This window comes from Panthera tigris, chromosome B4, assembly GCF_018350195.1.
Source record: "Panthera tigris isolate Pti1 chromosome B4, P.tigris_Pti1_mat1.1, whole genome shotgun sequence".
In the NCBI taxonomy this organism is placed as follows: Eukaryota; Metazoa; Chordata; class Mammalia; order Carnivora; family Felidae; genus Panthera; species Panthera tigris.
The window spans coordinates 115,227,178-115,253,250 of record NC_056666.1 but is presented as its reverse complement, the minus strand read 5'-3'; the positions used below and the strand labels follow the sequence as shown (position 1 = coordinate 115,253,250).

At 35.2% G+C, this 26,073-nt stretch overlaps 1 protein-coding gene across 9 annotated transcripts in view; it reads left to right on the top strand.

Moving 5' to 3' along the window:
- The window catches only part of NR2C1 (nuclear receptor subfamily 2 group C member 1), a 45,775-nt gene extending 21,519 nt beyond the window's left edge, over positions 1–24,256 (top strand). For 7 of the 9 annotated variants that reach the window (XM_007085630.3, XM_007085627.3, XM_042992911.1 and 4 more), the window contains 7 exons: positions 2,176–2,360; positions 4,327–4,492; positions 10,694–10,815; positions 17,051–17,190; positions 19,329–19,466; positions 20,815–20,920; positions 23,853–24,256. In XM_007085630.3, the coding sequence (XP_007085692.1) occupies positions 2,176–2,360; positions 4,327–4,492; positions 10,694–10,815; positions 17,051–17,190; positions 19,329–19,466; positions 20,815–20,920; positions 23,853–24,027 (1,032 nt within the window). In that variant the 3' untranslated portion in view covers positions 24,028–24,256. The remainder of the gene's footprint in view (positions 1–2,175; positions 2,361–4,326; positions 4,493–10,693; positions 10,816–17,050; positions 17,191–19,328; positions 19,467–20,814; positions 20,921–23,852) is intronic. The other 2 variants (XM_007085629.3, XM_042992913.1) reach the window with 2 other exon arrangements.
- Positions 24,257–26,073: the final 1,817 nt, after the last annotated feature.

The window sequence follows — 26,073 nt, the reverse complement described above, 5'->3', positions numbered from 1 at the left end:
GTGATCTGGTCATCCTAATTATGGCCAGATTTATCATACATTTGTTGTTTGATACTAAAAAGTATCAAAAAAAAAATTTTTTTTTAAACATTCATTTACTTTTGAGAGAGCTCAGGGTGTGAGCGCAGGAGGGGGCACGGAGAGAGGGAGACAGGACATAGCAGGCTCCAGGCTCCCTGCTATCAGCACAGACTCCCAACACCCGGGCTCCAACCTACAAGCCAGGAGATCAGAACCTGAGCCAAAGTCAGATGCTTAACTGACTGAGCCACCTAGGGGCCCCTTTGTTATTTGATACTTTTAAGGCACTCTTCATACTTGAGCTCTAGAATCAAATTTCATCTGCCACTTAGTAGGTGCATAACCTTGGGCAAGTTATTTGACCTCTCAGTGTTTTACTTTCCTTCTTCATCTGTAAAATAGGGCCGATAGGAGTGTCGACCTTACAGGTTGGGCTTTATAGCATGTTGTTATTGAGTGGGGAGATTTGGCCTTTTACCATATGTTTTGCACTTAGCCTTGTGCACATGATTCAAGCTTAGGATGGTAGTTACCATTGCACTGACATGATTAACTCTTTTAGGAGAAGAAGGGAACTAAGTTTTGTTGAGAAATTACTATTTGCCCAGACACTACTTCTCTGTATGTCTTTGTATTAAAATTGTAATAACAACCTTCTGTGGGAAGTTTCTGACAAGCAGTCTCAAAACCGGCAAGTCACAAGATGAGGTCTTTTCACATTGCCTAAGAGTCTTCAGTGGCAAAAACTTAAAAATCTAGTTCAATAGACCTGTAATGAAATACAAGAGAATGTATAATTGTTGAAGTTTTAGTTGAAAAAACACTTAAAAATGTTAATTCTTTTTACTTATGTTCTAAGAAGCCTGGAACAGTGGTTAGAGCATAGTCTTCTCCATCAGACTGGAGTGACAGTGGATAATTCTTCCTGTCTGTAATAAAGGGATGATGATTCCTATTTCACAGGGTTGTTTTGAGGTTTAAATAAAATACATATATGAGTAGTAACCATTTAAGAACTCTGCAACTGGTAGGTTACTCTGAATGATTCTGGGACCATTCATTAATTTAGGGAATGCAAACATTTTGTCATTCTGTTCACCAAAATCAATTTTACATAAAGAATTGATATAACATGAAACATCAAGGAAACCTGTCTTTTCTTAGGATTAAAACACTAAAACTAAAAACCATAAAAGAAGAATTAAAATTTCATTAAAGGATTCTGTCAATAGGCCATAGAAGGCAATTGAAAGGACTCTCATTAGGTTAGGATGGGATAATTTGAACATTGAAAAAAATAATGCATTTAAACATAGCAAATATATAAAAATCTTTGAATTTAAAATGGTACTTAAAATTCATCTGTCACCATTAGAGGTTACTAAGGGCATTGGCTCATTGCTCTAAAAATTGATAAAAGGAAGAACAATCAAGCACTTACCTGCCTTTCGTACAGAAATTGTATCTCTGGATAGTCAAAGAGTTAAGGAAAGAAAATTCTTTTTGACAAATAATTATAGCTAATTAGTGAATAAAGAATATATATGTCATTAACAAAAATAAAAACTAAAGACATGGGAAAATATACAATGTATACCAAAAGCCAATATTATCTTAGTAAAGAGATTTTTCACCTACCTGGTCCCTGGTATTTAACACATTTAACAAAGTGGCTGGTAATAGTTGGTATCTAGGAATTCTGTTCAATAATACATTTACTTTTTTTCTCTTTTCAGTAATAATTTTAATACATTCTATACAATTTTTGTTTGTATAGTTTAAGTTCTGGAAATTGTCAGGATTTTAATACTAAAAAGAACTTAAAAGATCATCTAATATCCTTTTACAGAGGAAGGGATTGTTGATGTGAATAGATTAGTCATTAAGTGCGGTTTTTGGTTTTAATGTAATTTTTGTGTATAAACATTTCCTAGGGAATGTACCTGATGTTTTTAAATTTATATTTTCCTCAAAAGTTTCTAAAACCTCAAAACTCTTTGGTTTTACTTTCTAGGTTTCATTCATCTTAATTAGAGTTCTTTACTTTTGGCACTTTATAATCTAGAATTGGGTATTTCAGACTCAAATGTTCACCAGTACCAGTTTGCAGATTTTAATCTTTTTTGTTTGTTTGTTTGTTTTTTTGTTTTTAAGGCTGAATCATGTCAGGGAGATTTAAGTACATTGGCCAGTGTGGTTACATCATTAGCAAACCTTGGAAAAAGTAAAGATCTTTCTCAGAATAGTAATGAAATATCTATGATTGAAAGCTTAAGTAATGGTGATACCTCTTTGTGTGAATTTCATCAAGAAATGCAGACTAATGGTGATGTTTCAAGGTAAGGTCTGTTTTGATCTTTTAAAAACATTTTTTTTTTTTTAACATTTATTTATTTTTTGAGACAGAGACAGAGCATGAGCAGGGGAGGGTCAGAGAGAGAGGGAGACACAGAATCCGAAACAGGCTCCAGGCTCTGAGCTGTCAGCCCAGAGCCCGATGCGGGGCTCGAACTCACAGACCGCGAGATCATGACCTGAGCCGAAGTCGGACGCCCAACTGACTGAGCCACCCAGGCGCCCCTGTTTTGATCTCAATTATTAGTATTTCTTACAGTATTTTTTATGTTTTTCTTTAAGTCTATTTATTTATTTTGAGAGGAAGAGATAGGCAGAGAGAGGAGAGAGAGAATCCCAAGCAGGCTCCACACTGTCAGCATGGAGCCCAATGTGAGGCTCAGACTCATGAACCATGAGGTCATGACCCGAGCTGAAGACGGGAGTCGGGCACTTAATGGACTGAGCCCCCCAGGCACCCCACAATATTTTTATGTTGAATACCGTTTACAGAAGTTTCAGAAAACAGATATTTCTATTAGACTTACAAAATTTAAAGCATAGTAAGTTTTAACTGAATGAACTACATTCAGTGTAAAATGTTATCTAGCAGGTTGCATTCTAAATAATGAGCAATAGGGGCGCCTGGGTGGCTCAGTCGGTTAAGCGTCCAACTTCGGCTCAGGTCACAATCTCACGTCCGTGAGTTCGAGCCCCGCGTCAGGCTCTGGGCTGACGGCTCAGAGCCTGGAGCCTGCTTCCGATTCTGTGTCTCCCTCTCTCTCTGCCCCTCCCCAGTTCATGCTCTGTCTCTCTCTGTCCCAAAAATAAACGTTAAAAAAAAAAAAAATTTATAAAAAAAAATAAATAATGAGCAATAAATGAATATTATAAGATTAGAAATGTAATCATAAAACTTAGGAATTTTTCTTTTACTAAAGATGATAATCTGGGTTTGACATTTCAGTTATTTTATTTTCTGTGTATTTAAACATTTGTCTTACCCCAGGCAGTCATGTTCATTTTCCCCACCACTTTCTAATGATGAAAATAGATTTAAAAGACTTGATTGAGGGGTGCGTGGGTGGCTCAGGTCTTGATCTCAGAGTTGTGAGTTCAGGCCCTGCATTGAACTCCACGCTGGGCATGGAGCTTACTTAAAAATAAATAAATAAATGACTTCATTGAATAAACTACAATTTTAAATTATGCTTCAGGAAACTTGTATCAGAATTCTGTTTTTCATTCTCTTGATATTAATACATGAGATGTAGAACCCAGATCTCTTCAGGCTTTTTTACACTGCTCGTTATCTAAATGTTGAGGAAATTGCACTTAAGAGTCTCAATAAGTACTTTGTTGAACCTGAAATCTTAAGAAACTCTAAAAGGCCTCTCGTTGAAAAATATGGAGGGCTATTTTAAGTAATTATTTGCTAACATTAGTTCATTATTTGCCATCGTAATCTCAAATTCTTACAGTTCAGATGTAGCTGTGTTAACACAATTTTAAAATATTCTCTGAATTTTTAAATAAAATCTAACTTTGTGTCGTGTAGAATATAGTAAAGTTGACATAAGTTCTTGCCCTTGTTCTTTCTAAATAACTTCTGTACTGTAAATGGGCTAATATCTTGTACTATCATATGTATAACATAACATATAACATAAAAGCATATTTTTAGACCAAAGTATAAGGGTTTTTCCTCATAATTACATAAGATTTCTTAAAGACTTTAGTTCTCTGATAATACATTAATATAGTTTTTCATAGTATACATATTGAAATTTAATTTGTTGCTTTTGGAGACAATCATAGCTATCACTGAAATAGAGTACTCAGTGCTACTCCAAAGGTTTGTTTTCTAAACTCTTTTTTTAAGGCCTAAATCTTAATTCCAGAATTTTATGTAGAATTTTTATTTTATTGTGGAGATTGGCCACGCTCACAGCATCTGATGTTTCCTTATAGGGCATTTGATACTCTTGCAAAAGCATTGAATCCTGGAGAGAGCACAGCCTGTCAGAACGCAGTAGAAGGCATGGAAGGAAGCGTACACCTAATTGCCGGAGACTCAAGCATAAATTACATCGAAAAAGAGGGGCCACTTCTCAGCGATTCACACGTAGCTTTCAGGGTATTTCCATATATTTTTTATGTAATTTTTATGTTGTGTTACCATTTTGATTTTAATCTTCCTTTCAAAAATCAAAGTATATTTGTTGTGCTTTTAAAGTCAGAAATATTCCTGATAGAATTCAAAATAGCAGCTAAAACATACACATCTGACTCTATAAAAGAATAGCTCATTAAAGCATCCTGTTTATAAATCATGGTTATAATATCGTTTCATGATTTTAAGTCTATAAAAGCTAGGTTTTAGAACATTTAGACATAAATTTTGGGTGTTGCTGTTGTTGTTAACACTAGTATTGTCATTCATGATGTATTGAATACCCTGGTTTTGTTCAGTGCCCACCTCCTACTACTTTAGTGCAAAGCCATATGTAAGACCCAGAGAGAACTCCATTATTATGTATTGCCCCAATTAGCTAGCTTTCAGTATTATTTTAAGAAGGTAAAAATTAGTTAACACATTTTAACTTTTGGCTTTTAACCATTTTGGAGGAGGTACATTTGTAGTTCCTTTTTTACTCTCCTAAATACATGTAGGATGGAAACAATACATGTAGAATATTAGAAAATAATTTTGTAGTGTTTGATTTGTCATGCAGATAATGTTGGGACTACAGCTATAGCAATACTAACCATTGAGGCCCTACATTAAGATCTTGATGTTTTGATCCCTCCATTTTAACCATTCTTTATCTTTACTAGCTATGAGTACTGTTAGAAAATCATATGCAAAGTGATTTAAAGCAATCATAGCAAGTCCTGGAATATCTGAAGGAAATTGCTACTAACTTTACTGTAGATTATAAGTTTCCATGGATTTCTAATGAAAATATACACAGTTATCAAATAAATGTTTGTGTGACTGGTAGAAATAACACAAATCTAGCATTGGCTAAAACTGCATATTTTTAAATTTACATTTATAAAATTTGATTTGGTAGAAATAGCCACAGAGAAAACTCACAGTGACTTAATAATTGCTGTAACTTTATATAATCAGTAAAACATATCAGTGAAACCAATCTTCATGTAAAATTTTACCAAAGATAATCTATATGAAAAAAATTAGAAATGCTTTATTTGTACTGTAAACAAAAACTTCTTATGGGGACTATTAAAAATTACAATAGGAATAATCAACGCTATCCTTAAAAAATTATAGCAGGAGTTATGGACAAAGGTGGAGCAAAGCAAAACTGATTTTTTCCACATTGCTCTTTTTTTTTTTTTTTTTTTTTTTTTTTTCTGAGAGAGAGAGCAGGTTCCACGCTGTCAGCACAGAGCCTGACTTGGGGCTCCATCTCACAAACCATGAGATAATGAAGTGAGCTGAGATCAAGAATCTGATGCCTAAGCAACTGAGCCACCCAGCACCCCCCCCCCCCACCATTGCTCTTTCTTATTCTAAATAAAATACCTGCTTTTGTCATCTTAGTTTTATTTTCTACCTTTGGATTTAAATGGGAAGAAAGGGTGGGTAAAAGGAAGAAGATTACAAGGAAAAAGTGTATAGAAATGTAGAAGTAGTCCTTTTTTTTTTACTGTTGTTGGTCCTCAAAATTTTCCTTTCAAATATTTGATATGGACAGACAAATTAGGCAAATTAGAACTTTTTTTTCCTCTCTCCAGAATCGGTTTTTTTCTGTGCAGTTTTTGACCTGCTGTGCTCAGTATCCTCAGAATAAGCACTGGAATTTCTTGCTCCCCAGACAAAAAACAGCTCCTTTTTTTTCTGATTCTTGTTTGCAGACTTTGTGAAAGTCTTGTTTGCAGATTTTCCGTTTTCCCACACTTCCCAGCTCAGCACTTTGTCATGGTTGGCTTTCTCATTGAGGTTTTATGGTCATGAGTTTCAAAACCTGACATCTGTAATCAGAAACTCACTTAATCTCTTAATGTCTGGGCTAAGTAACATTTTGTTCCTGTCTTGCATTTTTATGTACTGTGTAGTTTGCAGCGTGCTTTCATGTGTGCATTGTTAAGGTTCGGATTTTTATTGTCATTTTGTGAATGAAAAACGATTTGGAGGTTTTCAGAGTCTTATTCAAAGCAATCAAAACAGAAAGGAGAAATAGTCTAATAATGCAACTTGGATTTTGGTTCCAGAGAATCTAAGACAATAGAAATATTTAACATTTTTATTAAACTCAGTTTTTGGTGTGATTTCGTGTACTTTATTCTTGATTCTTGCATTGTGATTACACAAAGAATCAAGGTGGATAGAATTTGCAGTTAGAAATAAGTGTGTGAGGGAGAGGTAGGTGATTTTCAAAACTGTTCTCTGCTCTGTATCATCTCAGTATGAAAATCACAATCCTTCTGGTCACCATGTTTGATGTTTAGGAGTCATCATTCTCCACCCCCCCCCCCATCCTACTCCCCTCCATTCCCTAGTTGAATCCTAACTATTCTTTTGTTTTAATTTCTCCCTTCCTCTTCATTTTTATCACCATATTTCAAGGCCTTTTAAAATTTCTTACTTAAACTGTTACAGTAATATTTCTGCTTCCAGTCTCTTCATCTTGTCCTGTGCCCTGGTAGCAAAGTGATGTGTGTTAAAAATCAATCCGGTTATGTTACTCTGCTACCCAGCAAGCCTTCTTTAGCTTCCCATTACCCATTTGAGATCCAAGCTCATGACATTTTAGGACGTTCCACATTCTGATTCTGTTGCCTGTCATTTCTTAGGCGTGCCATCCCTTTTTTAGCCCTTTCTATAGCTTATTTTGTTTCCATTTTATTCTTATATTGAGACTTGAGCACTTAACTTCATACGTCACAATGAAATCTCAGTTGGGGTGCCTGGCTGGCTCAATTGGTAGAGTATGTGACTCTTGATCTTGGGGTTGTCAAGATCTCAGCGAGTGGTTACTGAATTATAATATTATAATGTGTAATCCAGGGTCACACAACTAATTAGTGACTGCTAGGAAGTAGAATTCAGATCTCCTAACTCAATTCAAACGATGTTTTAAAAGCTATCATTTAGCCTATTATCAGAATTACAGAAACTACTAGAAAGATAATTGTAGACAAGGAACTTCTAAAATGAGTAGCCTAGTTGATGTCAACAGTTTTAAAAATCATCTCAATATATTAAATGTGAATAAATTCAATGTGTATGATTCATTTATAAACCTAAAATTTCATAGGCATTTTTGGGAATCTCTTTAACATCTTTATAGTAGAAACTTATCTTCTCTATATAGAGGAAGATATCTTTGTCTTTGCAATTTAAAAGACTTGTCAAATAAATTCTTGTTTCTTCAGCCATAACTGACTGATTCATAATGCTAGAGGTATATCTTGCTTTAAGAAAATTAAGTATGTGAAACAGATATAAGATATGTCTTCTCTTTATGACACAACATGGCAGTACTTTAAATAGTGAATTCCTCTAGTTTATATTGCAAATGATTTCAATTTTCTGATTAAAGCACAAAAAATTCTCAACATTACCACCACTATTGTATCAATCGAGGTCCATCTGTATCTTTTAGCCCTTATATCTAATTTTAGTACTGTAACTATTTTACCTTTTTTAAAGTGATTTTAATCTATTTGTTTTGTTTAAACAATTACTGTTTTGCATCTTACACCTCCCCCCCTAAAACTAGTAATCATTGGTAATTCCCCTAATCTTTCAGGCTTTTTTCCCCCCTAATCACCTTGGGCAATTCTGAAAAGGTATGATAGTTCCCAGTTTGTGTTTTGTATACTTATGTGTAGAAACAGTTGCATCCTAATAATTACATTTAAAATGTTTAATATCTGCTTGCCTACAGTTCTCTTAAGAATTGTCTTAAATAATGGCATTTTAATTGACTACTCCAGTAAACATTTCTCAAGCATTTAAAAAATATTCTTGGGGTTCCTGGCTGACTCGGTCAATGGAGCATGCAATTCTTGATCTCAAGGTTGTGAGTTTGAGCCCCATGTTGGGTATAGAGATTACTTTAAAATATTTTTTTAATAAATACAGACAGACATGCATACATACATACATACATGAATTCATTCTTCCCATGCATAGAATTTCAACTGTTAATTTCTCTTGTTTTATTAGTTGGCACCATTTGTAAATAGGTAAGCCAATTGTTGATACTAATGAACAAAGGCAGTTCATATTTTTACATTTTTATAAAAATGGAGAACTTTTATATCATTTTAATGAAAACTTCTTGATCATTTGTCATCACAGACAACTTTGAGAATCTGATTAAAGTTATATATCCATTCCCCAGAAAAATACATATGGGTACATCCACCTACCCCACCCCTGCCAAGGTAGCCACTGTTAAGTGTGTGGTAGATTTCCTCCTGTCCTTTTTGTATATACATATGTATGTATGTGCACATACACACACACTGTCCCTCTCTCTTTAACATATATTGGGTCATCTAGAGACTGTTTCACAGTTGTTTCTACTTAGATGTCTGTGAGGTACTTTTTTTCAATGCTATTACATCTCAGTTTATCTCACTAATTTTAATTGTCTACAGAGTAGACTGTCTATAGCATAGAGGATTTTCTTTAGTAATAGAAATTTAGGTTAGTGTTTCTTATGGGTGAAATTACATTTCATTTATAGCAGTGAAAGTGCTCTTTTTTTTTTTTAGGTTTATTTTGAGAGAGCCCTAGTGGGGAAGGAGCAGAGAGAGAGGGAGAGAGTGAATCCCAAGCATTCTCTGTACTGTCAGCACGGAACCTGACATGAGGCTTGAACCCACAGACCTCATGACCTGAATCAAGATCAAGAGTCAGACACTCAACTGAGTGACCCAGGAGCCCCAAAAGTGCTCTTTAACAAGATTTTCAAAAATACTTTTAGAAGTGTTTTAAATGTGTGTGTGTGTGTTTTTAACGTTTATTTTTGAGACAGAGAGAGAGACAGAGCATGAATGGGGGAGGGTCAGAGAGAGAGGGAGACACAGAATCCTAAGCAGGCTCCAGGCTCTGAGCTGCCAGCACAGAGCCTGACGCTGGGCTCGAACTTATGGACCGTGAGATCATGACCTGAGCCGAAGTCAGATGCTTAACCGACTGAGCCACCCAGGCACCCCTAGAAGTGTTTTAATGTGGGATCTTTATTTTCAACCGTTGGCGTGCATTTAAAATAACTACCTGAGGGGCACCTGGGTGGCTCAGTTGGTTAAGCATCTGACTTTGGCTCAGGTCATGCACTATCAGTGCAGAGCCTGCATGGGATTCTCTCTCTCCCTCTCTCTGTGCCCCTCCCCTGCTCATGCACTCTCGATCGCACTCTTTCTCTCTCTCATAAATAAATAAACTTTAAAAAATAAAATAAAATCACTACCTAAGGTCAGCAGTACAAACTGACTGTATTATAGCCACAGACACATTTTGTTTTACCTGTAGTTATTAAGTGGGGAGATTTCACACAGGACCTGCTCTTTGAAAAATAGAGCAGGCAGTCTTTAGCCCAAACTGACATATGTTTTCAATGTATGGAATTCGAGTCACAGCTTGCCCTTTATCTGGGAGTAGGCACTGCCCAGATGGCACCAGCAGGCCCAGTTCACTTATTATTCTCCTGATTGTGTAAGATTTAAATTTGTTATTCCCCACAGCCTGAATGAAAGGAATATTTAACATACAAGATTGCTCATTCAACTGAATTTGTGGTATATCATTATTAATAAAGGAAGAGAAGAAAAAAAAAAAAGCACATTGCTAGACCAAGACAGAAAGTAACTTTTAAAAACGCAACCAGAAGGGCGCCTGGGTGGCTCAGTCATTTAAGCGTCCGACTTCTGCTCAGGTCATGATCTTGCGGTTCATGAGTTCGAGCCCCACATCAGGATGTCAGGCTCTGTGCAGATACCTCAGAGCCTGGAGCCTGCTTGGGATTCTGTGTCTCCCTCTCTCTGCCCCTCCCCTGCTCACACTCTGTCCCTCTCTCTCAAAAATAAACATTAAAGTTTTTTTAATAAAAACACAACCGAAGAATATCACAATTGATATTAAGTAGGATTCTGCTTATCTAAATATTGCTTTGTTAGCAGCTATGATCTACTCATTCTAAATCCTGTTTTTAGCTGTAAAATTCAGTGACTTGGATTATTTCAAGATTTGCCTTTGGTGACTATATCAAGCTTATGTGATATGTTTATATTTTTCAAAGAAATTATAATTTAGAACTGTCATAAGATCATTTACCTCAGTCCCTGTTCACGCTAGCTCACCATGCCTTCTCCTATGCCTGAGTACCTGAATGTGCACTACATTGGGGAGTCTGCTTCCAGACTGCTGTTCTTATCAATGCATTGGGCACTTTCGATTCCTTCCTTCCAGGCTCTAGGGTAAGTGTTTTAAAGTCCTTGAGTATAAATGTGGTTTTATAGCACAAATATACACTAAGCAAGAACTTTTTTATTGGATGGATTTGCATTAAGGGAAGAAAATGGTATAACATTATAACTTAAAGTTTTGTTATTTATATGACAAATTATGGCAATTAGTATTATATTATTTTTTATGTAGGAACGGTATCCATGTTTCATAATTTGAGTTAATAATTCAAATGAAATGTGTGCAGTGGAGCTGATAAATCATGGCCAGCATTTGAAATAGGCCATCTTTGACCTGAAGATTGGGAGGCTGTAGGTATGTCTTGGGCTGTTGTTTCCCTCCCACCCCCTGTTTAGTGTTCATCTCAGGCATGTTAATAAGGAGCTGAAACTTGCGTACAGTGAATATGTTTAAAAGTAGAAAAAGTTGTTTTCCAACTGTGGTTACAAAAAGTGGGGAAGGGGAAGAAAATGTAAACCCCATAGTACCACTCTGATAATTTAGAAGTACCTACCACTGAGGAACATATCAATAATCTGTATTCCATCAATATTACCTAAAATTTGCCAGGCTTATTTAGATTGCTTTAAAGTAACTAGTATGAAGAGACAAAGAGACCATGGAAAAATAAGCTCATAGTTAAAAAAGTGTTTTTCTAGTCACAGGACCTTACTCACCAATATGATTTCGTAAACAATACACTTTCATATCCTATACATCTGTTCTCCCATTTGCCAAATAGGAGCAATGACTTCCCATCCTTTATTCTTAAAGAATATTTTTTAATGTAACTAAGAAGCATATCTCAGTCATGACTTTAAAAAACATACGTAGAGGGGCACCTGGGTGGCTCAGTTGTTTGGGCGTCCAACTTCAGCTCAGGTCATGATCTCACATCTCGTGAGTTTGAGCCCCGCGTCGGGCTCTGTGCTGACAGCTTGGAGCCTGGAGCCTGCTTCCAATTCTGTGTCTCCCTCTCTCTCTCTGCTCCTCCCCTGCTCACAAGCTGTCTCTCTCTCAAAAATAAATAAAGATTTAAAAAAAACAAAAGCATACATAGAAACCCCACCATAATTTGGTTTATAATTTAGTGTTGGATATACCATGAGTTAAACCACAGTACTTAACTAATACAATTACATAGATTGAAAGCCGGATTTAAATGGTTAACCTTTAAGGGGCGCCTGGGTGGCTCAGTCGGTTGGGCGTCCAACTTCAGCTCAGGTCACGATCTCGCGGTCCCTGAGTTCGAGCCCCGCGTCGGGCTCTGGGCTGATGGCTCAGAGCCTGGAGCCTGCTTCAGATGCTATGACTCCCTCTCTCTCTGCCCCTCCCCCGTTCATGCTCTGTCTCTCTCTGTCTCAAAAATAAATAAGACGTTAAAAAAAAATTAAAAAAAAAAAAAAACCGTTGTTAGCCCTTTCTCTCAAAATAACAGAGTTTTCAGAATTACTTCAGTCTTTTTTAACAAAAAATTAAAATATATAAATTTACATATAACACCATTGATCTTATAACACTGTTGATCTTAAGTACTTCTGTTAAATTAAGTTTGATTATCCTATGGAAACATTCTCCAAATGTTAAAGAAACCAAAAATAAAGCCTGAGATTTCCAATCATAATACAATTTTACATTGGCAGCCACATTTCCCTGTGACCTGTACTGAAAATTGGTTTCAATGTAACAGCCACAGGATTCCTTGCAATTAGAATTAACCATTGGTATAGTATTTGAGGCCATTAATTGCTACAGAAACTCTTAACTATACGCATCTAATTTGTGATTTGATTTAATCAGATGGAAGAAGGCTAGGTACTAATGGTGGAAAATCCTGTTGTGTGGTAATAAACACTACTCTGAATCTCCTAGAAACTGACATTCGTTGCATTTTTATTTATAGACACAAAATTTGGAAACAAAGCCCTAATTATACAGACAGAAACAGATAAGCAACATTAATCATTTTCTAAAAGTTGAGTTTGTGTTGATAACTTACTTGAATGGAAGGAAACAGTAGTTTCAAGAATCTTAAACAGTAGGTGGTTAATACTGTTTGTATTTTATAGTACTTTATGCTTTACAAGGATATTACTTTTCTGTTACAAGATTTGAAGTCTCAGTACTTACAGGGATTCAGTTGTTTTTCACTTCTATCTGCATAATTTAGATGACTACACAGTAGTAGGTTCAGTTATGGGCACTTGGCATGATTTGTCAGCAGTCCCGTCTACCTAGATTCTTGTCATATAACCAAAAGTTCTAAACCATCACTATTTGCTATAGGAGATTTTATTTTCTGAGTAACTCAAGAAACCTTCCATTAAATGCTGAGCCTTAAAGTTGAATCTTTTTAAATCCCGTTGAAACAAAGTAATGTTTACTATGGCTGTGGGTTTAAAACCAGTTCTATTGCCCTATCACTGACTACTTTTCTCTAAGGACCATGCCTTCCTTTCAAACAAATGCTGCTAGGTAAAGTACAATGCCTTGGGTTTATTTGTGAAGAAGACAAATGGTTATGTTATCCCCGGGCATAAGTGACTTCCAAAGTCCTGTTACTTTATCAAAATAAATAGTGTAAACGATGATCTGATCTCTAATTATGAGTACTATGTACATATTTTAATGAACTTAACAGTATAGTACAATAGTTAGAGACAAGTACCTCTACCTATTTGTAAAAGAAGTTGACCCACTTACTGTTATGCAACCTAGTGTTTTTATTTATCAACACGGGCATTGCTTTTGGTGTACCTGATACATTAATTACTTCTGTCCAGCTCCTTTTGCTTTCCAAAGGAAAGATGTTTTGAAAATAGGTACTATTATGTGATTATAATAATCATTTGTTTTTAACTGAAGAAAGTTGACAGCAAACATGCCCTTACCATCACAAAATATTAACTATAAATGGGGAGTCTACTGTGAAATTGCACTTTAGCATCTTACTTGCTAAAATTTGTTGTGAATTACACAAAAACATAGACTTTGAACACCTGAACACCTGGGTTCAAATGCTGGATTTATTTATCTGCTAGCTTTGCTACTTAATTAACAGCTCCATTTCTACATCTGTAAATTAGAAGCAGAAATGCTTTCTTGCTGGATAGGCTACTTAGCTGAGAATGATGAATGTAAATTACCTGACCCAGTACTTTGCAGTACTGCTGCAAAGTAGATTATCAGTGCTCATTTTCCTTCGTTCTTTCAGGAACTTCCTTTTAAAAAGGACTTCCTGTTTTCCTTTCCTAATGAACTTTCTGAAAACATATTTGAAAAGCATGGCTAACTATAATACAAGGATATTTTGGGTTTTGTTTTGGATGAAGATGTAAATATAGATATCTTTCCAGAATTAATCTCCATATTTAGCTCTTTTCCTTTGGAAACAAAATAATATGGCTTATTTCTCAATTGCCACTTATCATTTTTCCCTTAAGGTATTCAAAACAATTTTGTTATTCCTCACCCTCTGCAAAGTTACTCCTTAACCTTTTCTCTGAATCTCCTACGACAATGTCAAAGTACTTTCTTAGTACTAGGTATAGCACAGGCCAGTAAGAGCTTTGATTTTCTTTTTTTTTTTTTTTCCTTTTTTTTTTTTTTGGTCTGTTGGCTGTATTCATTTTCCTTTCTTGTGTCCACTAATTACTTTGGTTAACTGTTTCCTCTTGGAAACTTCAGAATCAGGCGCACTTGGTGACTCAGTCAGTTAAGCATCCAACTCCATATGGCATGTGGGATCAACCCCCCCTATTGGGCTCTGCTGAGAGCACAGAGCCTGCTTGGGATTCTCTCCCTGTCTTTCTGCCCCTCCCCCACATGCACTCTCTCGCAAAATAAATATTTTAAAAGAAAATAAATAAAGATAAAACTTCAGGGGGTGCCTGGGTAGCTCTGTTGGTTAAGCATCAGACTCATGATTTCAGCTCAGGTCATAATGTCATGGTTCGTGGGATCAAGATCAAGCCTCATGTCAGGCTCTGTGCTGTTAGCACAGAGCCTGGTTGGGATTCTCTCCCTCTCTCAAAATCAATAAATGAACAAAAAAATAAATACTGGAGTATAGAAACATAAAGTAAAATTTCATTCTCCAGAGATAACTAACCCCAATATTAACAGTTTGGCATCCTACCGCATCTTTTCCATGCGGAAATAATAATCATATATATACTTACATATCATATGCTTTGCCTTTCTTTTTACACTTAGATGATGGATTTCTTCCTATGTCAACACATGTAAATTTATTCTTAGTGGTTGCCTAGTATTCCCTTTTACAGGATTTATTATTTACGTACTTCTTCCTTATTAGTAGACATTTAGGTTCTTGCTAGTTTTCTTTGTTATTCTATCCACTGCTACAATAAGCATTGTTGCATTGTATGTATACTTTTGCCTGCTTTGAGTAGTTCTATAAAATATGTTCTTACAAAAGGAGTTGCTGAGTCGAAGAGGTTGCTGAACCTATAGAAAAATAGGTTCTATTTTTTTGAAAGATAGGTACTATTAAATTGTCCTCCAAAAAGATGTTGAGCCAGTTAATACATCAGCAGTGCTTGTGTGAGAATGAATTCTTATTTTCTCATACCCTCCTCAATTCTGGATTTTATCCTTGTTTTCTGATACATGAAAATAGTATTTTGTTCTCTTTTATTTTGTTCGATTTTAAGATTGAAATTTTACATCATTTTTTATAAGGACATTTGAAAATACTGATTTTCTTTTTATTTAAACTTCACTTTCAAATAAATTTTGATTTGCAAAACAAATTGGCACTGCCCTACATGTTTTTGTTTTTTAAGTTCTTTCCCAGCTTTCTCTACTCACATGTCAGCCCTTCAGACAGACCTTCTCTAGCCACCTTATCTGAACACTCCCCATTTTTTGATGCATCATCCTATTATAGTAATGGAGAATTTTTATTACCTGAAACTAACTTAATGTGTGTATAACTATATGCATGTGTGTATAATATTTATATGAAATATGTGAAATAATATTTCTTTACTATGTTTATCTTTTTCGTGGAGGTAGACTTAATCCATCCTATGTATTGCTATTTTTCCAGTGCCTTGAATACTACCTGGCATATACTTTATTTTTTGCCCTACTCACCTAACTCTAACTCTATTTTTTGCCCTACTCAACTAACTCTTAAGTTTGCATCTTGTAGTAACTGAGCAGGGTGTAGGACATACAGTGTCTCTTCATTTTATATAGTTAAGCAGCTGAGACCTGAGAATCTTATTAGCCAGATTTCAAATGGATAATCAGTGGATGATGTAGGTTTAAAAACCTTGGTTGACTTCTATTCCAATATTTTTTTCTACTCCCTCATGCTCTTGAAATTTCTTATTCAGAAGTTCAGGAAAGGACCTTATTTTCATTATTCCTAGTAAAATCCTCGTTATCTCATTTAAAAAAAAAATTGCAGTTGGGGGGCACCTGGGCGGCTCAGTCAGTAAGCATCCAACTTCGGCTCAGGTCATGATCTTGTGGTTTGTGAGTTTGAGCCCTGCGTCAGGCTCTGTGCTGACAGTTCAGAGCCTGGAGCCTGCTTTCGGATTCTTTGTCTTCCTCTCTCTCTCTGCTCCTCCCCCACTCACACTCTGTCTCTCACAAATAAATAAACACTAAAAAAATTTTGTTTTTAAATAAATAAAACTAAATTAAAAATAAAAAAGTTTTTTAACATTTATTTATTTTTGAGAGACAGAGCATGAGCAGGCACCCCTAGGTATCTCATTTATAGGGATACTAATATCCTATCTGAAACATACAGAACAAACCATTTCTCCCAGGAAGTTGGTTGCTTACCTATCATCAAATCATTCTAGTTACCCTTACATAAAAAAGCACTTACCTGAATTTAAACCAAAAGAAAACTTGGGAGAGTTTTTAAGTGTATGCTTTTGCTTTTAATATTTTTTAAAATAATCTATATTCCATCTGTTTCCATGAAATGTGGGATTAAGGCCCTAACTTTTAGTTTGCAATACTACCTACAACTGTTCTTATAAACTGGCTGATTAATTAGTAAGCTAGCTAATATTTAAATTTATAAGCCTTCCTCATCAGTTGCTATTCATTATATAAGACAGAATTGACCAGGTCCATGCCCAGTTGGTCCTTCTAGAATAATTTTAGTTAAGTAATATTTTATTTTTAAATAGATGAATCAGTTGTAAAGTTTATAAAATACATATTAATATCTGATATGTGTTGTGTTTATTTTAATAGGCAAGAAAATAGCATATCTTTGGTGAAAGCTTATTGGAATGAACTTTTTACTCTTGGTCTTGCCCAGTGCTGGCAAGTGATGAATGTGGCAACTATATTAGCAACATTTGTCAATTGTCTTCACGGTAGCCTTCAGCAAGGTAAGGAGCATTTTATTTATTTCCTTTTCTAGGAGATAAGAGGAGGGGAGAGCATCAGTTTTATAAAGTAGAAGTTAAATATCTGATTAATGTTTTAGGTACCAGCACCCTTTTTGCGTGAGATAATTTCTACATTTTGATAAATTCATCCATTAATCACCCAAAAATATTTTCAAATCAGAGCACAACAAAATTGTTCATTGGGATATATTCTCTCACTTAAACAGTCCCAGAACAATCTTGACTCTCTTTCCTTTTCTTTAAATTTTTTTTTTTTTAACGTTTATTTTATTTTTGAGACAGAGAGAGACACAGCATGAACGGGGGAGGGGCAGAGAGAGAGGGAGACACAGAATCGGAAGCAAGCTCCATGCTCTGAGCCATCAGCCCAGAGCCCGACGCGGGGCTCGAACTCGCAGACCGCGAGATCGTGACCTGTGACCTGAGCTGAAGTCGGACGCTTAACCGACTGAGCCACCCAGGCGCCCCTCTCTTTCCTTTTCTTGATGCCAAGATGATTACAGCTTTCATTTATATGAGGAGATAGGCACTCATTGATTTACAAATGTTTAACTTCAGGTTGGCTTGTGACTAACCACAAGCATGCCCCATCCTCAAATGGGAAGAACTGCTTTTTGCATTCAGGAATAATTTACAAATTGGGAGTCGTGTGATATTTCCTTAGCATGTTTTACATTATTTTTATTTAGTTATTTTTTTTGAGTGCCAACTCTTTTGTGTGTGTGTGCTTTTTTTTAATTTTTATTTTTTAGTTTTTAAAATTTACATCCAAATTAGCATATAGTGCAACAATGATTTCAGGAGTAGATTCCTTAGTGCCCCTTACCCATTTAGCCCATCCCCCCTCCCACAATCCCTCCAGTAACCCTCAGTTTGTTCTCCATATTTATGAGTCTCTTCTGTTTTGTCCGCCTCCCTGTTTTTATATTATTTTTGTTTCCCCTCCCTTATGTTCATCTGTTTTGTCTCTTAAAGTCCTCATATGAGTGAAGTCATATGATTTTTGTCTTTCCCTGACTAATTTCACTTAGCATAATACCCTCCCTTCAGTTCCATCCACATAGTTGCAAATGGCAAGATTTTATTCTTTTTGATTGCCGAGTAATACTCCATTGTGTGTATGTATGTGTGTGTGTGTGTGTGTGTGTATATATATATATATATATATATATATATATGTGTGTGTGTGTGTGTGTGTGTGTGTGTATATGCCACATTTTCTTTATCCATTCATCCATCGATGGACATTTGGGCTCTTTCCATACTTTGGCTGTTGTTGATAGTTCTGCTATAAACATGGGGGTGCATGTGTCCCTTCAAAACAGCACACCTGTATCCCATGGATAAATGCCTAGTAGTGCAATTGCTGGGTTGTAGGGTAGTTCTATTTTTAGTTTTTTGAGGAACCTCCATACTGTTTTCCAGAGTGGCTGCAGCAGCTTGCATTCCCATACATTATTTTTAAGTCATCTTCCATTTCCTGTTTGAGGGCAGAAAAATCACCTTAATGTTATCAACAATAGATCCTGCTAGAAGGTAGCACTACATTCCTATCTTACTTATGGACTCCTGGTCTTGATTCATTTCTCATGAATTTGTAATGAGTTATACACAGCCTACCTTCACTAAAGCTGTGGTTGACTAATCAGATGTGTTTTAAACACTATAAATTTTAAAAGTTCTTATAAAACTATTCAACTTTTCTTTTGGTCTTGGTAGTGTTTTTTGCTAGGTATTTGTTTCTATTTTAGTAGTGTTGGTAACTTTTAAAAACTCTAAGCTTAAATTAAATCTCGTTATCAAAATCTGAGTCTTGTAGGCCAGTTTTTCAGGAGGTTATCTTTACAGCTTATCTTCTCAAAGATGTATCTTGAAAGGAAACACTAAATTTGTTGAGGTTTTTGTTTTGTTTACTAACAGCTTGTTTTTTTTCTTGAATGAGCACTATCTGAAGATCATTAATTAGTTTCATCTTTGCAGTGATACAGAATTTTAAACATTTATAGATTGGCTGTATTCAAAACTGGAAATTATTGAGAAGGAAATGTCTTGGGTAAAAATAGATATACATTTTAGCCAAAAACTAGAAGCTTTTGTCTGTTTGTTTTTAATTAAAGATAAAATGTCAACAGAAAGAAGAAAATTATTGATGGAGCACATCTTTAAACTACAGGAGTTCTGCAACAGCATGGTTAAACTCTGCATTGATGGATATGAGTATGCCTACCTGAAGGCAATAGTACTCTTCAGTCCAGGTACTACATAAACATTTACTTCTTATTTACCATACAGTGGCTGGGGGTATGGGGAAATGGGAACCCTCATACATTGCTGATGGGAATGTAAAATGATGCAGTTAAAGTGGAAACAGCCCAAGTGTCCATCAACAAATGAATAAACAAAATGTAACATCTACATATCCACATACAGCAGAATATCATTGTGCCATTAAAAGGAATGAAATTCTGATACATGCTACACCATGGTTGAAAACAGTATCCTAAGTGAAAGAGGCCAGTTACAAAAGATCACATTTTATATGATTCCATTTCTATGAAATGTCTAGAATAAGCAAGTCTGTAGAGACATAAAATAGATTGGTGGTTACCAGGGACTAAGGAGCGAGGAGCATGGAAAGTGACTACTAACAGGCACAGAGTTTCTTTTGGGGTAACAAAAATCTAAAGTGTTCTAAATGTTTTGGGATGATGGTTGCATAACTGTGAATATACTAAAAACTATTGAATTATACACTTTAAATCAGTGAATTTTATGGGTGTTAGACATTTAAGTATGAGAAAGAAAGTTGAAGAAATCATCGAAATGACATAGTTATGGTCACATCAGCATTTGAATTCTTTGGCATATTTTGCTAGGCATCACTAATAGGCAAATGAAAGATGAGTATTGTTTTGTTAATGGGTTAAGCTTCTAAACATCTGATTAGAGTTACCAACAGGTAAAAAAATGTCTCCTGTTTTCCTGACAGTTTCTAGCTTTCACGTATGGTAAAATGACAGTAAGTTCAATGATCAATTTCTGAATAAGGAAAATTAACTGTTCTTTTAGATTCTGTTTTTTATTTTGGTATGTATTTCTGTTCCTGTGCATCATAATAAAATTATCTGAGAAAACCTGCTTTTTACACTCAGTGATTCCAATAAGATGATTAAAGCTTTTTTTCTTTTAACCGTTTCTTATAATGTTTCACGTAAGTTAATAATATATATCTACATTTTAATCACAACCAATTTGCCACCTTCATTTTCCTTAAGTTTGAGAGAACACAGATTTGATACAATGTAATTTTATTTTATTAAATATTCTCAATTTTTTTTTTTTTTTTTTTTTTTTTTTTTTTTTTTTTTTTTTGAGAGAGAGAGAGCACATACGGGAGGGGCAGAGAGAGAATCCTAAGCAGGTTCTACACACTGTCAGCACGGAGCCTGATGTAGGGCTCACACTCACGAACCTTGAGAACATGACCTGAGCCAAAACCAGGAGTCAGACACTTAACTGACTGAGCCACCCAGGTGCCCCGCTCTGTACCTTACTAAATGAGCATTTAGAACTAGGGTAACAATATATTCTTCGATGTTTCAGATCATCCAGGCCTAGAAAACATGGAACAAATTGAGAAATTTCAGGAAAAGGCATATGTGGAATTCCAAGATTATATAACCAAAACATACCCAGATGACACCTACAGGTATCTACAAGTTAAATTAGTTAATTAAATACATCCTAAAATTTTTTGTGACTCTGTTATTTTTTTTTTTTCCATCCCAAGAGTAATTCAGTGTTTTGGTCACCATGGACCTTTGAAATAGCTAATGCTTTTAAAAGCAATAGTGCATTGTTGTGAGTGATTTACAGGTAGTATTTCACACAATTCTTACAATGCTATAGGGAGACTGAAGAGAGAGGTTAAATAACTTACTCAAGGTTACACATAAATGGCAGGGCCTGCCTGTGAATCCAGGTTGTATAACTCTAGTGCCCAAACTCTGTTTTCTTCAACTGAAATAAGGGATTTTATTAGTAAAAGGGAAAAAATAGGAATGAATGAATAAAAACACCATTCGACTATTTTATAGGTAATTTAGAAATTTGGTTTATGATATTTCTACCAAGGTATTTCTTGATAACATCCTTTGAAAAAAATTTTTGGAAGATCCAACTCAGTTTTTGAAGAGGAACCATCTTGGAGAGTAGTAGTGAAGCACGTGGCTTTCAGAGCCAGAATACCAGGCAGGGTTTGACTCTTGACCCTAGCTGTGTGACCTTGGGCAAGTTATTCAACTTCTGTGTTTCAGTTTCTCTATTAAATGTAGGCAGTACCCACATTTTACAATTGGTATAGTGGTTGAATCAGTTCATATATGTAAATAGCCTAGGACAGTGCCTACTACATAGTATGTTACATATATAGTATACATATATGTAACATAATATATAGTATATATATTTATAGTAAGGGCTATATAAATGTGTTTACTAATATTATTCTTAATTTTACATGCTTCAAACTAATAAAAGAATGTTTTGCATAAAATAATTTTTTTACAGGGGTGCCTGGGTGGCTTAGTTGGTTAAGTGTCCAACTTCAGCTCGGGTCATGATCTTGCGGTCCATGGGTTCAAGCCCCACATCAGGCTCTGCTGACAGCTCAGAGCCTGGAGCTTGCTTCAGAGTCTGTGTCTCCCTCTCTCTCTGCCCCTCTTCCACTTGTGCTCTGTCTCTCAAAAATAGACATTTTTAAAAAATAAAATAACATTTTATAGATCGTATGTAATAGATTTATAAGCCAGTTCCACCTTGAAAATCAGCCTTAGTTTATCTAACCGGTTTTCCTACCCTGCTTCCTACCAGCTTTATTGCTGCAGCTCAGCTGTTGGGAACAAACAGGAACTGAGTAATTTGAGGAGGAGAGTATTGGCTACAGGAAGGTGACTTAATCCTGGTTTCAGTTGGTCTCAAATGTTTGTGTTCAAGACCTTAGACTATGGGCAGGATAAACATACCCAAGCTTCTTGGAATGGTTTTTATTGTTGTTGTTGGTTTTGTTGTGATTGCTTTCAGTTTTTTAATGTTTCAAAACTTGTTTTATACCTCATTATACAAATTAAATTGTTCCTCCTCTTTGACATATAGTTTTTGCTGACCTCTCTTCCATTAGGTTCCAGGTCCTTTGACTGATCGCTGGAACTCTTTCTCAGTTTCTTACATTCTGATTTATTTAAAAATAATAAATTATCAGAGCACCTGGGTGGTTTGGTCAGTTAAGTGTCTGACTCTTGATTTCAGTTCAGGTCATGATCTCACAGTCAGGAGATCAAGCCACACATGGGGCTCTGTGCTGACAGCACAGAGCCTGCTTGGGATTCTCTCTCTCTCCCTGTCTCTCTGCCCCTCCCCCTCTTACATGCATATGCTCTCTCTCAAAAATAGACTTAAAAATAATAATAAATTAGCAGCAGTTTTCAACTTATAATATGCCTTCATGCAAGGTATGGGCCTGCCTTTAAGATCCTCAATAGCATAGAAACTGGCAGGGATCATTTCATTAATCTTCATCATAACACAGAGAGATGGCTAACACACATTCACAGAGGTAGGGGAGCAGGTGAATTAAGATTTGAACCCAGTGGTCTTGATTCCATATTCTGTGCTCTTCCCAGTAGTAACTGTTGCCTGCTTTACCATTTCCATTTGTCTTTCTGATTACCATTGAGTCCCATGTGTCCTGATAACACAGAATATTGTTGTTCTTATAACCTCAACTGCGTTTCTAAGCCACTTTTTTTTTTAAGTTTATTTATTTATTTTGAGAGAGAGAGAACATGCACATGGAGGGGAGGGGCAGAGAAAGAGGGAGAGAGACAGAGAGAATACCAAGCAGGCTCTGTACTGTCAGCACAGAGCCCAATGTGGGGCTCAATCCCACGAACTGTGAGATTACGACCTGAGCCGAGATCAAGAGTTGGATGCTTAACCCACCGAGCCACCCAGGTGCCCCAAGTTTCTAAGCCATCCTTAAATGTATAATGTGATCTGTGTTTTAATAACTTAGTTCCATGGTCCATCTGACCAAGTGGAGGCAACACAGTGTAGCAGTTAAGAGCAAGGCTTTCCAGTGAAGTCTGTCAGACTGCACTTATAGCCAGATGATTGTCATGTATTCTGAGGCTTGAGAATACTTAAGTTTTGTTTTGTTTTGTTTTAATGTTTATTCATTTTTGAGAAAGAGGACAGAGCATGAGCAGGGATGGGGAAGAGAGAGGGAGATACAGAATTCAAAGCAGGCTTCAAGTTGTCAGCACAGAGCCTGACGCGGGGCTCGAACTCACAAACCGTGAGATCATGACTTGAGCTAAAGTCGGACACTTAACCAATTGAGCCACCGAGGCGCCCCGAGAATAAGTTTTTATTTTAAGTTTTATTTTAAGTTATTTATTTTAAGTTTATTTTATTTTAAGTTATTTAAGTTTTTATTTTATTTAAGTTTTTATTTTAACTGTTGAAAATTAGAACTTTATTAAATTAGACTTCAACCAGGTACATGCAGAAACTGCTCCTAGTTTTCTACTAAATCTCTTTTTTATTTACCCCTTGTTTTTTCCTTCCCCTTTATTTTTCAGGTTGTCCAGACTACTACTTAGATTACCAGCTTTGCGATTGATGAATGCTACTATCACTGAAGAATTGTTTTTCAAAGGCCTCATTGGCAATGTACGAATTGACAGTGTCATCCCACATATTTTAAAAATGGAACCTGCAGATTATAACTCACAAATAATTGGTCACAGCATTTGAAATCTGAGATATCAGTGTAAACTTACTGTTCTTTCCCGGAACACAAAATGACACCAAATTAAACTAGTTACTTCCAGGGTACCTGGAAATTTTGACTTTAAAGAGTAACCAAAAACCAAGGTGTTTTTATTTTAACTTCTTAAGAATTTTTGAAGTGACTGGGCAGGTATCAGGAATCAGAATTTCCTTTCCTGCCTTATTTAAGTGAATAAGAAATATTATGAATTTATTCTGGGTTAAGAGGACACCTTAAGCTGTCACTTCTTGGCATCTACACTAAGATCTCTTATTATATTTTATCTTATAAAACAAATAAATTAGTCTTTTTTTTTCCAGAATTGTGTTCTATTCATATTTTTCATTATGAACTAGTACAAACACTTAATTGTCAGAAATACCTAAGGAGGATTTCCTTGCATTTTACTCTTAATATATAATCTGTTTTAATTACCACGTAAAAGAAGATTCTTTTATTCTCAGTGGCATAATAACATTAGAACCATAGGAAATAATTACTGAATATATATATTTTTTGTCTTTTGTAAATATTATGGTACCTTTAGCATATACCACTCTCATTGCTGGCAATGAGACATAGGCCATTTATGATCTCAAGACTTTTTTTAGTGTTGTATATTATTAGTTACAAGCACTTTTTATTTATGTATGTAGCAGAAAATGTTTTTGAGAATGAGGTAGGATTCATGTTTTAATATTTTTGGTTTACTGCTATATTTTAAAGTAGTAGAGACTGAGCCCCAAATGTTTCAGTATTTCAAAATGGATATTAAAATTATTGCTTTTCCATTCCACAAACGGCATTTGACTTCTCTCCCTCTTTCCTGACCTGCATTATAACTTCCTGACCCTTCCGTGAGTTTTAGCCAGTTTCTTTTAGGGCCTTAGAAATACCCAGTTTGTTAAATAATGGATTTCTCATATCCAATCTGTGTTTTCAAGGTGAGTTAAACAATTATTTTAAAGCAAATTGGTAATTTTCAAAAATTTACGTTTTTTAACATGTAAAGGAATATGCACTGATATTTGATATTTCACCCTAAAGGAGGGAAAGCTGTTTTAACAAGAGTATGCACATCAACCTGAAGCCTTGTTGCCACAACAAAACCATTTTAGACTCCCTGGATGCCTTCCACAGTAATGTTTTCCTCAGCAAACCTGATTAACTGTTAAATCTTTCCTTGCTCTGATTGTCATAATGAATTTTGGTTTATCTATTTGTTGATTTTTAAAAAAATATGGAGATTTTATTGCACTCAGAGTACATTTTTATAAAGATTTTTGCAACAGAAGAAAAGCTGAATTTAGGGGAGGATGTGGATTTTACTAATAGTTACTTTATAGTAAATCAGAAGTTTAAAAGTATCAACTTCCAGTCTTTACCAACTTATTAAGGGAAATTTTTTCCCCTATTTTAAATGTAATTTTTATCAACAGTTTTATTTATAATTTATCAACTGGGAAAAACTACATTTAGTATAAAATATTCAAATGGAAAAATCAGTAGGTTTATATCTTTATAAACCCATTGAAGTAAGCCAAGGATTCAGGAAAATAATTCTTTAAAATAATATACTAATGGTTAATTAAGATGCATTTTTCTTTCAGGTATTTTTCCTGAATAAATTTGTAGTTATATTTGGAAGTATTTTTAAAACTCTATTAAAATGTGACCTGCATTAAAAATGTCAATTTATTTGATTTCAGAGTGTTTGGTCATCCATTTGTTTGTTCTGTTAACAAATCTCTAACAGAATTTATTAAAGTACTTCTAGGAAGGGAAATGCATGGAAAACATTTCCATATCCAGTATTTTAGGATTATTTACAACTCAGTTTGAAGACTTTCAACTAAAACTGCAGATTAACTATTAATTTATTTTCTCTCCTGAAGTCTTAGTAAAATAACACAATGTGTAAAGTGTAACCACACAATGAGAAATGAAACAGGAAACAAGAAATCAAAGGAAAGCAAATTCAGTAAATTCTTAGAAAACAAAATGGAGGTAGAGAGAGACTAACTGACTTA